Source organism: Monopterus albus, unplaced genomic scaffold (assembly GCF_001952655.1).
Source record: "Monopterus albus unplaced genomic scaffold, M_albus_1.0 scaffold253.1, whole genome shotgun sequence".
NCBI classification, from domain to species: Eukaryota; Metazoa; Chordata; class Actinopteri; order Synbranchiformes; family Synbranchidae; genus Monopterus; species Monopterus albus.
This window is the reverse complement of record NW_018128133.1, coordinates 640,878-654,579: the sequence shown is the minus strand read 5'-3', so window position 1 is coordinate 654,579 and position 13,702 is coordinate 640,878. Positions and strand designations below refer to the sequence as shown.

Sequence of the window (13,702 nt, the reverse complement as noted above, 5' to 3'; positions counted from 1 at the left end):
TGACCTCATGTTTGTCCCATTCCCATGACTTTGACTGGCTGGCGGAGGCATATAACTGCAACGTTTCAACCACATCTAAGTGGATGGGCATTGCTCAGTGATTTACACATCCATGTTACTGTGCACGTATAGGTGTTAGAGTGTTTTCCACGTTCTTCCATTTTCTTTTTACTTTACCAGCACTTGTCAATGAACTTCTTTTATACACCATACAAAGAGCTGCATTAAAAAAGTTCACCAGACATTACACCTACATGCCTTGGCAGACTTGATAAAACAAAAACTGTTATTCCGTTAAATATTGCTGTTATCTAATTTTGACCTCTTCCCTCTTCCAAAAAATTCCAGTTTAGCTAAACAATAAACACTGGTGTTAATCTGCTTCCTATTTTCTGCATCTGTGCACAGCGATCCTCCCCACAGCACACCTCAGCCCTAAAACTTTATTACCCGTTGACACTGTCTTTGTCTGTCCCACTTCCAAATCCTAGAGCTGTGAAGCAAAAACACTAACAAACTATGTAGAAACCCTGAATGTGTTAGTCTGTGTTTATGAACAGGTACATCAGAGATAAAAATGGATGGATTGTAACTGCTGTTGTTTTTCTAAAGTGACAAACTGCCACCCTCCTGTCACAGCCAGTCATCCATGAGTGCCTTCCGCTCTAGCAGCTATCACTCAATACTGGTGGTGCTGAGGACAAACAGGTACTGCGTGCAACCAGCCATCACCTTTTGCCTTTTAATTCACCTTAGCTGACTTGCTGAACAGTTCGTTTACCAGGATAATGTCTAGGTGAACAAATCACTGTATGACTTCCAAAACGTCCCCAGTAACAGGAACTACAGTACTTTTGTGTCTACCCTTTTGCTGAGCATTGGATAAATATCCATTGTGGGCGAGTGGTGAGGAAAAATCCTGGCTTGAATGTTAGTACAGACTGGGTAAGCACACCTCACCACATATGTTGCACTAAATTTGGCCCATAACAGCCCCAGGAAGCCGAACAGTAAATTTTAGTCCAATTTTGTCAATACCAGCACTCAGTTAGTGTCTACACAGATCTACACTGAGTTGTACTTAATTACATTTAAGCACTAAAGCTGTGCTTATGCTTGGACCTACAGTTCCACTGAATGGAAATGACATGTTCAGGAGATCATGGCCCACAATAGCAGGGATGGTTAACCATGCTATAGCTCAAGAAACAGCAGACATATACTTTGCAATTAAAGATGTGCTTCATGTTTTGAGCACCAGTCACTTTAAAGTTGCTATGCTGAATACTTGTAACAGTCAACCTAATGACTGTGTGTTTTTGAAAGGAGTTGCTCACATTGATGAACCTATGAACTCTGCAGGGCTGTAGAGCATCTGTCATCTCATCGATTTCTGCTCACAACTTTGATATTTTAATTGAGGCAGTTAGCAACTGTTAATGGAGTTAGCGGTTAGCAACTTTATTTGAAATTAGCGGCTCCAAATAAATGCTAATGTTGTTCCATATCTAGTTGCTAGTGAGTTTTCCATATAACTTTAAAGGTGATGATCAGTCAGTGCTGAGTGATGTTACGTAAATGCTGAGTTCACTCTTGTTTCTACTTCCCCCATGTGGCCAAAGTGTAAATACAGGTTTCATTTCCTTTTCTCTGAGACGTAACCCCATATTTTGTCCATCAGTATCCAATAATGTGTTTACAGTCTCCTATGTAGATCTACATCTTGCCTTGGTTGCACTACATTTATGTATCAGGTTGCTGAAGCAGCTACTGACAGAGGCGGTAAGGTGATAGCAGCATGCATGCATGCATGCACCAAATATAAACGAGAGAATTCAGCTGAACAGCTTTTGTCCCACAGAGCACATCCTAGGTACTCAGCACTGCCAGCCTCCCTTCTGGCTACTGGGTCAGTGTACTGTATGTAAGCTTGTCTCAGCTGTACACATTATACAGCATCTTCCCATGGCACAATGAGCTCTACAATGTAAACAAAACACAGAGTTAGACCACAATAGCAGGTCGAGTCTTAAGCTGGTATAGGCTAACCCTGATGGGTCTGCAAGCTTCTGGCCTACATCTGCTTTTATTTCCTTGTCCTTAGTAATCATCCTTAATCTCACTTCCTATTTATTTACAAAGCTGTTTGGTGCAGAGGATTTTCTCTGGTTTCTTCACCTGGTCTCTTCAGTGCACAGTATTTTGAGCTTTTTATTCACAAGGTGAGAATGTGCACTGTCTTTTACTGGGAATGGCTGTGCTCTTTTGAAAACAAGGCACAATGGAAAGTGTCAGAGGTCACTAATAAGATCACATTAGTCAAATCTATGTGAATAATTGTTTTAAAAATGTAAATATTAGGCATTCATTATCACACAATGAAAAAATACCAGAGGAAGAAACAGTAACATCACAAGGTTAAAATCATCCCCAACAGGTTTCCGCTTGTTTATTCTGAACTCCTGCCAAGAACTTCAGGACCTTTTTATGAAGCCAAATGTAGTGACCTTGAAAAAGTCCAGATTTGTATCCTAACGCATGGTTTGAATACAATAAATTGTTCCGTCTTATGCTAAGAGGTGTTGTGGCTTGTGATCTGACTGCTGGTGATGTGCATTTAGGCTTTTAGCCTCCTATGATTAGAGTCAATTATATTGCAAAGCCTACTGTGGATAGCATAAATCATATGGTGATATGTCCCTGAGGCATTAGTCATGTTTACAGTGTCAGTATCTTTCTTTTCTTGTTCAGTCACAGAGTCTCCTCCCAGCAATATAATACTTTGCTTCACCATTCTCAGCCTGTTGCAGACATCCACTTTAACTGGTTCTAATACTGTGTTGTCTTTGAAGCCTTCTGTATATCTTCAGGCTTTGTGAAGAGATTCCTTCAAGACCTCTGTGAGCTTGGTGAATGGTGGTCTCGCTATGTAAAGTTATTGATTTTCTCCAGAATAAAACTTCCTCTTATAGCTCAGTGGTTACACTGGGACCCACAGTCTGTCATTCATGATCAGTATGAGGCATCAGACGCACCAAAACAAAATGCCTCAGCCAGCTGTCAGTAAAGTTAACCTGATGATACAGGGTACTGCTCGTTAGGTTCTAATAGTGGAAACGCAGCTATATACGTACAGTATAGTAAACATACATATAGAACCTAGACATACATATATAAACAACACATGAAGATCTTTGTTTTAAAGCTTTCGGCATCATGCTCCTGCAGAGTTTACTGAAGTGGATAAGCTGAGGAAATCACACTAATTGGGTGAAGTGTGAATCAAAGATTTGATTCAAACAACACAGACTCAGTGACACTTTTACAAAGTACCCACATGTTTGTGTTTAATCTGATCTGAATGTTATCACAGGTATTACATGAGGATCATTAAAGCCACTGTTTGGGACACAGCGTCAGCCCAGAAACTGGTGGGACCATCACGGAGTAATAGTCTGAGGAGAGTGTAATATCTCAGACCACAGCCTATTCTACCACGTTGTAATAGGGAGGTTGTCGTGGCTGTATGTGCGTAGATATTGAGGGGTTGGGAGTTGCAGTCTCGTTGCACACATGTACACATTTATCTGAATATGTATGAGTATACATCCCAGATGAACACAGAGATTGACTGCTCTTGTAATTCCTGTTGAAATGAGAGTTGTCTTTTTTTAAGGATACTCAGACTATAGGAGAGAAAATTGCAATGCTCTTTCAAGTTGATTGCCCTTGCACTGCTATATTTCTGCTCAAAGTCTTTCCTCAACCACTCCACAAAAACACATAGCAGAGGAGATGGAGGAGAAATGATGATCTCTTGCTGGTGCTGTATGAATGTTTTATAGATGGAAGGATGAAAAAGAGATGAAGCCCTGCTCAACCTCTGTGCTTATATTATTTTAAAGTGCTGTTTTAAAATAGTGTTTTCAGCTTGTCAAATTTGTAATGTGTATCCAATATGACTGCACTTAACATCCTCGTTTACAGAAAGTGCAACAGAATCTGTTCTCCGGCGCTCCATACTAACCTCATCTGACTGTAGTTAAAGCCACAGTATCAGAAACAGTAATTTGGGAATTTCTAGTGCTAATATTGTTACAGTCATAATATTTCAAATGTGAGTGTTAATTTTCTCTGTTATTGTTAATTGGCAGTTATGAACAACCACAACAACTACAACTCTGCTGATTCAGCCCCCCTCTAAAGATGCTAGGGTAGTGCTTGTGGGAAAGGTCAGTGAGGTCAATTTACACAGTAGATCGGCAAAGATGGAATAACATGCAATGTAAGGTCAAATGGTGATAATGTACTGACACATGTTTTACAGCAAGAAATATTGACTTTTCCAGCAGATATGTTGTTGACAGCAAAATCTATACAAATAAATTTCAGTTCAACAGCTTAAATACACAACACATAATGTTTCATTCTTCACTGACATGTCTATTCACAATGTGTGTGAGCTGAAGGTTTCAAGTTTCCACTTCACACTAGTCTAAGTTATATATTGGAGAGAAGATGACCAGACACTAAGCTGCAGTGATTCTATGGCATAACAAAGGTTTTGACAACACCTGAGTTCATCACATATAGTTTACATTTACATTAACAGTCTAGATTTGCCTTATTTCCCTTTGTAACGTTGTTTGTATTACATGTTATATCTCTATGATATTCAGCTGTTTAGCTGTGACTTTTTTTTTTTACTTGTAACAGACTATTTTTATGCTGTGGTACTGCTACTTTTACTTAAGTAAGAGATCTGACTACTTCTTCTACTACTCTGTACAGTGGAGGTCAAACATTTCAATAAAATAACAACAAGAAAAACATACTTTTGACTGGAGGGAACTTTAATGTTTGCCAAAGCTGTGTACTGAACATGAGGTACAGTATAGTATACACATAGCAGTACTGTGAAACTAATATGAAAGCACTTTTTTCCCAAACTTTACGTGGGTTAGTGTTAGAATGAGCCTGCCACTGCCACCTATAAGTTCAGGCAAACACACTGGCTCTATCGTTCTCTCCCTCTCTGCTTATAAAATAAGGCCTGCATCAACTGTAAAACACACTATATTTTTTGCCCACAGGCAGAACCTGAGATGAGGTGAGGCCTATAACCAAAAAAGCGGAGATGTGGGCAAAGGACAGAAGAGGCACAGTGGGAAGAACTGTTAGGTTCACCGCTTCCTGCCTGCGACATTTAGTGGGCTCAGTGTGCAGATAATTAAGGCTGAGGGTGGACAGCTCCCTACAGTGTCTGTGCGCCTTGATCACGCAGAGCTGTGGACCAGGGCTATTCATTTTCACGAAGAGGGAACATAGTCGACGCAAGGCGAGAGTCGCTGGGGAGCTCTATAGGGAGCTGAGCTGTATAGTGGCACAAATAGGGAGGCAGTGAAGACGTGGGATTGGAGCACTTTATTTACTACCATCCATTTCAGGGTGGTAGAATGGCAGAGACAGACTCCACTGCTTTACTCTCCTACTGACTAGCACCTCATTTTACTCAGCTGTGAGGGTTTGTTTCAAGCTGTGAAGGTGTCCCAGCTGCCACATAGAGGTTTAGTTGAAGTGGCTTTTTTTTATACCTGCTGTAAATACTGCGGGGGGAAGAAATCCTCACCACTGTTCTTTGTACCCACTCACTTTTTTGCACTTTATTCTGTCCACACTCGTTGCCTGCACTGTGCTCCTGTCTGGATTGTGATGTTTCATCGTGTGCATCCAGGGCGAAGTGGTTGAGTGACTGAGTGGGAGTTATGAAGCCAGATGGATATTAATGTGAGAGTCCTCATTGTTCTTGCCTCCAAACTCCAGGCCCCGCTGCTGCTGAGCTCAGTCCTCCTTGCTTCCTCTGCAGCACTTCTTTCCTCATATCCTCAACTGAGGGAGTCCTCTTTATTTCCAGCATCTGTGCTGTGATGAGAAACACCAGCTAACTAGGCCACTGCATAATAAGCAAGAATAACAGCAAAGTAAAATGAATGAAAAAAGAAAGGAGGAAAAAGAATTTGTTCACAGGAGGAAGGCTTACCCAATATGTAGCTACGGACAAAAGTAATCAGCAAGCAAATATTGACCTTATTCCTTTTTTGCAGATGTATTCATTTATTATTGCTTACCTTTACCTATAGCTTCTGCAGAGGTGCATCAGAGTTCACATCTCATTTTGCAGTGAAGTCCCTGAGCTATACTGTCATGTGACTGACAATGCACCTTGCTGACTTTTCATTTGTTGTGTGTGTCAACTGCAGTCCTGGATCCCCCTGGTGCTGCAACATTTTTTGTGAAACTCAGCATTTTAGCTCTTGATTTACTTTGTCAACAGCTTCATTATTGTCTACTAGGAAGTAGCAGATGCGATCGCCCTCACTGCTTCTCTTGATGCTGTTCACACTAGTTCTTCCTTGTAACCTGCACTATGCATACTGCTGTGATTTCTTTATATTTCTGCAATGTTTAAAGGGGATATTATTGATACGTTTTGTAACAGTGCATGAAATGACAATGTGAGCACAGTGTGTGACACCTTTATGGAGGTTTATAATGAGTTTCAGCTTTCAACTTTACTGTTTTATTTCACTCTCACAGCTCTTATAGCCTAGTTTTAGGCCACAGCAGGCAGCTGTTTTCTGCTCACTGCACACTACCTGCTCAGCATAAAAGACACATAGAAACCATTAGTAACTAACTGGTGAATATAGTGGAGCTATTAGCAGCTAAAGAGGTATTTCCATCAGGAGTTGGTGGAGACCAAAAAGAGAGCTAAAACAGAGTCCGTACTGGACTTAGCTTTGCCAGGTAGCCAGAAACACACTTCCAAATAAATATTAATTTACTTCATTAACTGCTGAAGGTGTAAATGAGCAGCTGTTTCCCAACAAGTTTGTCATATCAGCTTAAAAGAATTGAATTTGTTCAGCTTGTGGAAGTGTTATTGCAGGTTTCAACACACTTCCAATGACTAACACATTCCCACACTGTCTCTCTCTTCCTCTGGCTCTAGTGTAGAACATGACTTTCGTCTCCAGGAAGGGCAGGTGGTACGTACGTGGAAGGTGGGTGACCCTCCTGAGGGCTTGTCACAGCCTGCCACTCCCCAGCCCACCACACTCCACCAACAAGACTCACCTCAGTCGGTGCGACTGCCTGCCACCACCAAGAAGAACAGGAAGAAATGCTTCTGGTTTCTCTGAGTGCTGGTGGACAAAGCAAGAGACATTTTGATACTGTAATGCACTGCATACCCTTCTTTTAAAAGCTATATATGAATTTAGATTTTATTTTTTAAAAAGTGTGAATTGAATTGGGGAATTAAACTGCAAACAAACCTGTGGAAGGAGAAAGGTGCAAAGGTTATGATTTTAGCTGTTGGAGTTGATGTAAGCGGGGGTGCACATACAGTCAAATAAAAGCAAAGGTTCAGTCCACAAAATGACTCATAGTTATGAAGCAGTTAGGAGATATAAGAGAATATATAGCGGGTGCAGTGGAGCAAGGGGAACAGTACAACAGATGGAGCATATTTACAGTATAAAAGATGAATAGTTTATACAGTAGGCAGAAGACAGAGAGGAAGGATTCATCTTCATTAATGGATTAATGAGGGTCAGAACACCAGCTTTTATATCCAGAGACATTTAAAATAATTATTATGACCTGTGTTTAAAACTTTTAATAACCTGTAACTGATTAAAACTACTATACATGTCTACATGCACATACAACACACACAGTCACATACATAAACAAACTAATACATTAGCATAAAAAGCAAACTGTATATAAGCTGAGGGAACGGTGAGAGGAGTTCTGTACATATCAGAGCTATTCTGCTTGGATGCTATATTTCAGATATGGATTACTGCTCTATAAAAGTATTTTACCAAAGCTGACTGGTGCGTGTTTTCATTCTGGGCTCAATACTGTCAGTGGTGGAAGAAGGTGATCTACCTAAAGCGGCTATAACCCATAGCTAAAGTCCTCATAAAAGATGATGATATGTCAACATGTTTCAGCAGGTTGAATTAGAATTACCAGTACTGTACATTAATATAAAAATACTCCATTACAAGTAAAAGTCCTGTATGGAAAATCCTACATTTTGTTGATAATATATCTGAACCTTTACTTAAAAGGATTGTCAGTAAAATGTACCTATGGTATGAAAGGTGCACGTACTCCTGTATATAAAGGTCCCTTGTCATTATATATTGCATTTTTAAATTCTTAGCCTTTTACTGCTGTAGTGCATTGAAGTGGAGCTAGTTTTAACTACTTTACATACAGTTTGTTGCTGTAGTTCAGTCCAGTGGCTCCACACCTATGGTTTGGTCTGCATCCAGAGCGTCATAGAATAAATATGAGGGGTCGTGAAAACACTTTTAGGAAACAAGAGCAGGCAAATGATTGTCAGTCTTTAATAAACCAGAAAACGTGTATGTATTTCCAAGATATCACAACTGAATACAAGTAACCGAAGCTTCTCAGTCCTCAGATGGCAGCTCAGACATCTCACTTTCCAGGACACTCCAGGGCAGGTCTCAGGAATTTAAGTCTCAGCTGTTTGATGGTTGTAAGAAGCCCCAGATATTACTCCTTAGTAATTCATGACACACATAAGCTGTTTCTGTGAGGCTCTGAGGTGGGTTGAGATTCTGGTCTACAGTAATTCATTCCAAATTTCAGAAAGTGTTAGGTCCCAGGTTGTTTGCCTGCTTGTTTGGATTTGTGCTGTACAACTACTGCCAGGTTTGCCTGAAACAAAGCAGTTACAAACAGGCTCTGTTTTGTTTTTACTGAGAAGCGTTATTGGAGGGAATAGATTTTTCAGGCATTTTGTCCGGCAGGAGTCCACGCTCACTTCTGTACTGGACTTGTAATGGTCTTTTCATGCTGGGCTTTTAAGACAAGAGTACACAAGCATGCATATGTCCACATAAACATACACATACATACAGTACACACACACACATATCAACCTAAGCTTGTTAAACAGAGGCAACATGCTCACTGAAATAGTGCTTCTTCCTGCTGTGCTGCACTGAGGTGTACAAGTTGAAAAGCTTATGCTGCACACACTGTACCACCACTTCAAAATAAGCAACAATTTTACACACAGACTCTGTCACACACACAATTGCACTCACATTCTCACAGCAACACAATTTCACATCGCACGCACAGTCGCACAGCTAACATATTGTTCTCAGAGCAACACAATGCATTATCTCCCCCGCAGTTGTTCTTCTGTACCTCACAACCAGGCACACTCTCCCTCCTTGTAACTGTGTGTGTGCTGTGCAGGACTGTAGTGTTGTCAGTCATTAATCTGCTACTGCACAGCCTGTAATCCTGATGACAGAGCGGAGCGGGTTTACAGAGAGCAGAGAGGATCTGAGCCCAGCCTGGAGAGGGGAACAAAGGAGCCAGAGCAGGCTGGCTTTGAATTCATAAAGACAAAGGAAGTGTGTGTGTGTGTGTGTGTGTGTGTAGGAATTCTGGAGTGAGGTAGGTAACTATTTTGTCAGCAATGCTGCAGTGCTATTCAAGAATTCTGGCACACACAAAAGGGAGAAAAGCTTTACAAGGAAAGCTACCGGTTCACACTGACACACCAGGTAAATGGGCTCTGATCCAGCCTGGTCATTAAGGTGTTCCAGAGAAACACAGCGGCCTGCAGAGAAAAAGGGAGAGCGAGCTTATTTTGGAGGCCTATTCACAGAAACATCAAGGGTCAAAGTTGGCTCACGCAATCTGGTGCAACATCAGTTGAAACTGAAGGAGAAAAAAATAACCATGTCTTGAGGCATCAACAAGCATGCATAATGGCCATGTGAAAACAACTACAACTGCCCCTGCATGCTGAGAGGAAGCAGCAAAGCTAATACTGCATGAGTCATTGAGCTTAGGCTGCTACAAAGATACTGTGCTTCACTTTACCACATTACAACTAAAGAGATCATTTTACAGTCAATCAGACTGAGAAGTCAGAGGTGCTGGAGACGTGACCTGTCCATGAGTCCAGCAGCAAAATCATATTATTTGAAGGCTAATGCAATAAATGATGCAACACAAACTGTCTTTTTCTCAATGACTTAATAATGATGCTGATAAACAAACCCCACAGTTGCAGTGATACTTGAAAGAATTTTCTTTTCTTTGAACCGAGATAGGAGCCTCATTAGTGACCAAATAAAAGAAAAATGTGGGTTGAATGTGGACCAGAGGAGCCAAATTAAAATTATACCCACCCGCATACTGACACTATGCCTGGGTTTCTAAATTTCAGAGGCATCTCACACACACACACACACACACACACACACACACAGAATCCCAATTATATTTGTGTGTGTGTATGTGCGCACGCATGCATGTGTCACTTGGAAATTCCAAATAATGAATTAAAAAGTACCCATTTCAAGATGACCTGCCATGTTTCTGAGTCAACTGCAATAGCTGCAGATTGGTTTAATAAAATACTAGCTAAATTCTCCCCGGCTGTCACTGATGGTAAAAAGGGCAATGAAATGCAAACACATCGTGGCTGAACTGAGGACACAAAAACACTGTGGACCTGCGACACAAGACTTAGAAGAGATAGGAAATGTATGGGGAAGAAAATTCAATAAGCTCAATTTGTCAATAAGATGCATAAATTTTGATTAGTTTTGGACATTTTGCCTTGACAGAAAATGTCAGCTACTACACATCGAAGGCAAAGAGTTTAAGAGAGAGTGGGATGATGTGCATCAAAGGCACAGATTGAATTCACACGACAGGAGATTTAGAAGAACCTTCCAAATGTATATAACTACTGGGACTTCAGAGGAACATCAACACAGGAGCTGGGCTGTGAGAGAGGTTCTGACTGTGAGCTCATTCCTTCACTCGTAATTGGTTTTGTTACATGTGTTTGTGACATCATGTGAGCAGCATCACTGTTTAGACCCCAGATGTACTCAGTTTAAGATTGTTCCTTTGTTCCCCTGAGATACATGTTAGGCAAATATACAAGTCATTTGACATTGATGTGGCTCTTTTCTTTCAAAATTCCATTTAACAACTAAAAACTGATTAGTTGTAAAATTTGCTGGTAAGATGCACAGTTTTTTTTTTTAAGTAAGCATAGTGTAGTTCAGGTTAACACTGCCAACCATAGTTTAACAGTTTAACAGCTGCGTTTGCTTGAGAACTGCCACATCTACAGCTTGTGTATGACAATACTCATATAGAGCATCTGTGTCAGTAATGTCAGGAGGTTTGGGCTCAGTGATTAGGAGCTTCCAAATGTAAACTTCTCATCATGGTGTCATGTGGCAAAACTCATGCCGCCATACAGTGAGAGTTTATAAAACAGTGAGAAATTCTGAACAAAGAATAACTACAGTGAGAGTTAATGCCTGTGCTGCCTGCAGGACAGTCAGCTTGCTCAGGAACACCTTTGACAATTATATTCAGGGGAACGTGTCACTGTTTGAGAAGGGTTTTCTGAACATCAAAGTCAGTCTCTCTGAAGTCATGTTAGATTACTTCAAAGTTCTGTGACTGCTTCGCCGAGAGGTGCTTTTTCCTTTTGTTTTTTTTTTTTTTCAGCTGGTTTGTTTTCTACCCTATTGTGCAGCAGATGATAAAGACTGGGTGCATATTGCATCATGAACCTGCTCTTTGTGATTTACAATTCAAGGATAAGGTGGACACTGAACATTACAGCTCAGCTTCATTTCCTGATCCACAGTAGTAGAAGCTGCTGAAATTGCCACATTTCATAGTGAGCAGAGCATGGCTGTTTGTTGTGGAGGTGCTTTATTACTGGGGTAGCCTTTGTAACAGAGGCTAGCTCCTAACTGGTGATAACAATCAATCAGAATAAGAATAAAACCACAGCTGTCCAGTCTTTAGGCAAAGCTTAGCTAAAAAGCTGCTGGCAGTAGGTTTATGTTCAGCATAGAGGCTCCAGAGAACTATCAATCTTCTTATATACAGTAACACTCAGCAAGAGCATGAATAAGTGTATTTACCAAAATCTCATACCTAGGTGTCTTTTCTACTTCAGCACTGATTATACTTACAGTAGGATTTGAAGCCAAGTTTTCCAGGGTTTTAAATATTTCATATTAATACCCATCTGGATTTATATACAGATACTAAGTCTTGGGGGAAAGACCAGCTGCTTCCTTGTCAGAAATGATCAGCTGCAGCTGACTTTTATTTCCCACTGCATCAAATCAGCAACAGGAAGCGGATGCCTGTAACTCATCTTAATTAATAGGAGATCCTTCAATAACATACAATATGCATTGCGTTACGAACCTCATCTACCTGTCAAAAACATATAGTAGGTCTCCAGTGACATAATTATATGACTAATCCTGTGGTATTAATTGATTTCTGTCCCTGGAGATCAGAGTCAGTGAACTATCTCCATGATGTTAAATAACATTATATGTGTAATTAAAAAATATACAGTTGAATATGTTACAATTCTAGGACAATCAGGCTTAGTCTGATGCAAAACAGGCACCATTTCTTCTGAAATAAAATTAACATCCTGGGATGTGTTGCATCACATATTCTGGTAATCCTTCTCTAATTCCTGTCAATATCAGCAGTTTACATTTGTACATACAGTGCTGAAGTGTATGAAACATGCAATAATAAGGTAATTTGGCACTGGATGTGAAGTTGAAATGGGTTTTCTCTCTAAAACGTTACATTATATTGAGATGAAATGGAGCTCTCCAGCTTTGTAGATCATACAAAACATTCATTTCAGCTCCTCCTGCAGTTTCTCCCCCAGTCTCCTCACAACGGCAGAACAAGTTCCCAACATGTACCCAACTAAATGGCATACATAAAACTGTACCACATTAAAAGCTGAACATAGATTATAGATGTTAAAATCAAACGACAAAGCATAAATGTGTCAGACTGAACTATTTATCAGGCCTGCATATGAATGTTTAACCAAGAGCATAATTTCCACTGGGAATTTCCAGTTTCACTGTGATCCACTCACTAACAGGCTGCTGAAACACTGTGTCCTCTGACTGTCCAACCAACACATCCACATGAGAGAGGCTCTGAGCTGAACAAAATGTCAAAATGCTCATCTGAGCGGCCTGCAGTTATTTTAGTGCACTTATGAAAGTTTTTTAAGCAGTAGCAAATGATTTGCAGACTTATTTGCTCTGGACTTTGCTTCACAAACAACACACCAGCTGCTGTGTAGTGGAAGTTGTCTGAGGAAGTCTCTAGACCCTGCTCAGTCCCTTATTTTGCATAAAAAAAATCAATTAGCTGTTTATATTTAAAGTTATTTATCTGAAAACACACTAGAACTGATCATCCATCAAAGATAATGGAGTCAAAGATATGGCATTATAATGCAACTTTTTGGTCTAACTACCATCCATTCATCCATTATCTGTATCACTTATCCTGTAGAGGGCTGGGAGGGCCAGCTGGAGCCAATCCCAGACAATATAGATGAGAGGTGGGGTACATTTTATCTGTATATACAACCACAGCCATTTTACTAGGTATACCTGTACACCTGTAGAGGTGTCTTTATATTTTTGTCCTCCCCATCTATGAGAATCATATTAGGAACACCTCTGAATATAATGTAGTCCAGTGCAACACCACCTTTAACTATGACCTTAAAAAGAAATATATAATTCAATTTAGACAT

At 40.3% G+C, this 13,702-nt stretch overlaps 1 protein-coding gene across 6 annotated transcripts in view; it reads left to right on the top strand.

Moving 5' to 3' along the window:
• Positions 1-7,849, top strand: part of LOC109972352 (mucin-2) — a 61,209-nt gene extending 53,360 nt beyond the window's left edge. For all 6 annotated transcript variants that reach the window (XM_020621140.1, XM_020621134.1, XM_020621139.1 and 3 more), the window contains one exon: positions 7,013-7,849. In XM_020621140.1, the coding sequence (XP_020476796.1) occupies positions 7,013-7,202 (190 nt within the window). In that variant the 3' untranslated portion in view covers positions 7,203-7,849. The remainder of the gene's footprint in view (positions 1-7,012) is intronic.
• The last annotated feature ends 5,853 nt before the right edge of the window (positions 7,850-13,702 follow it).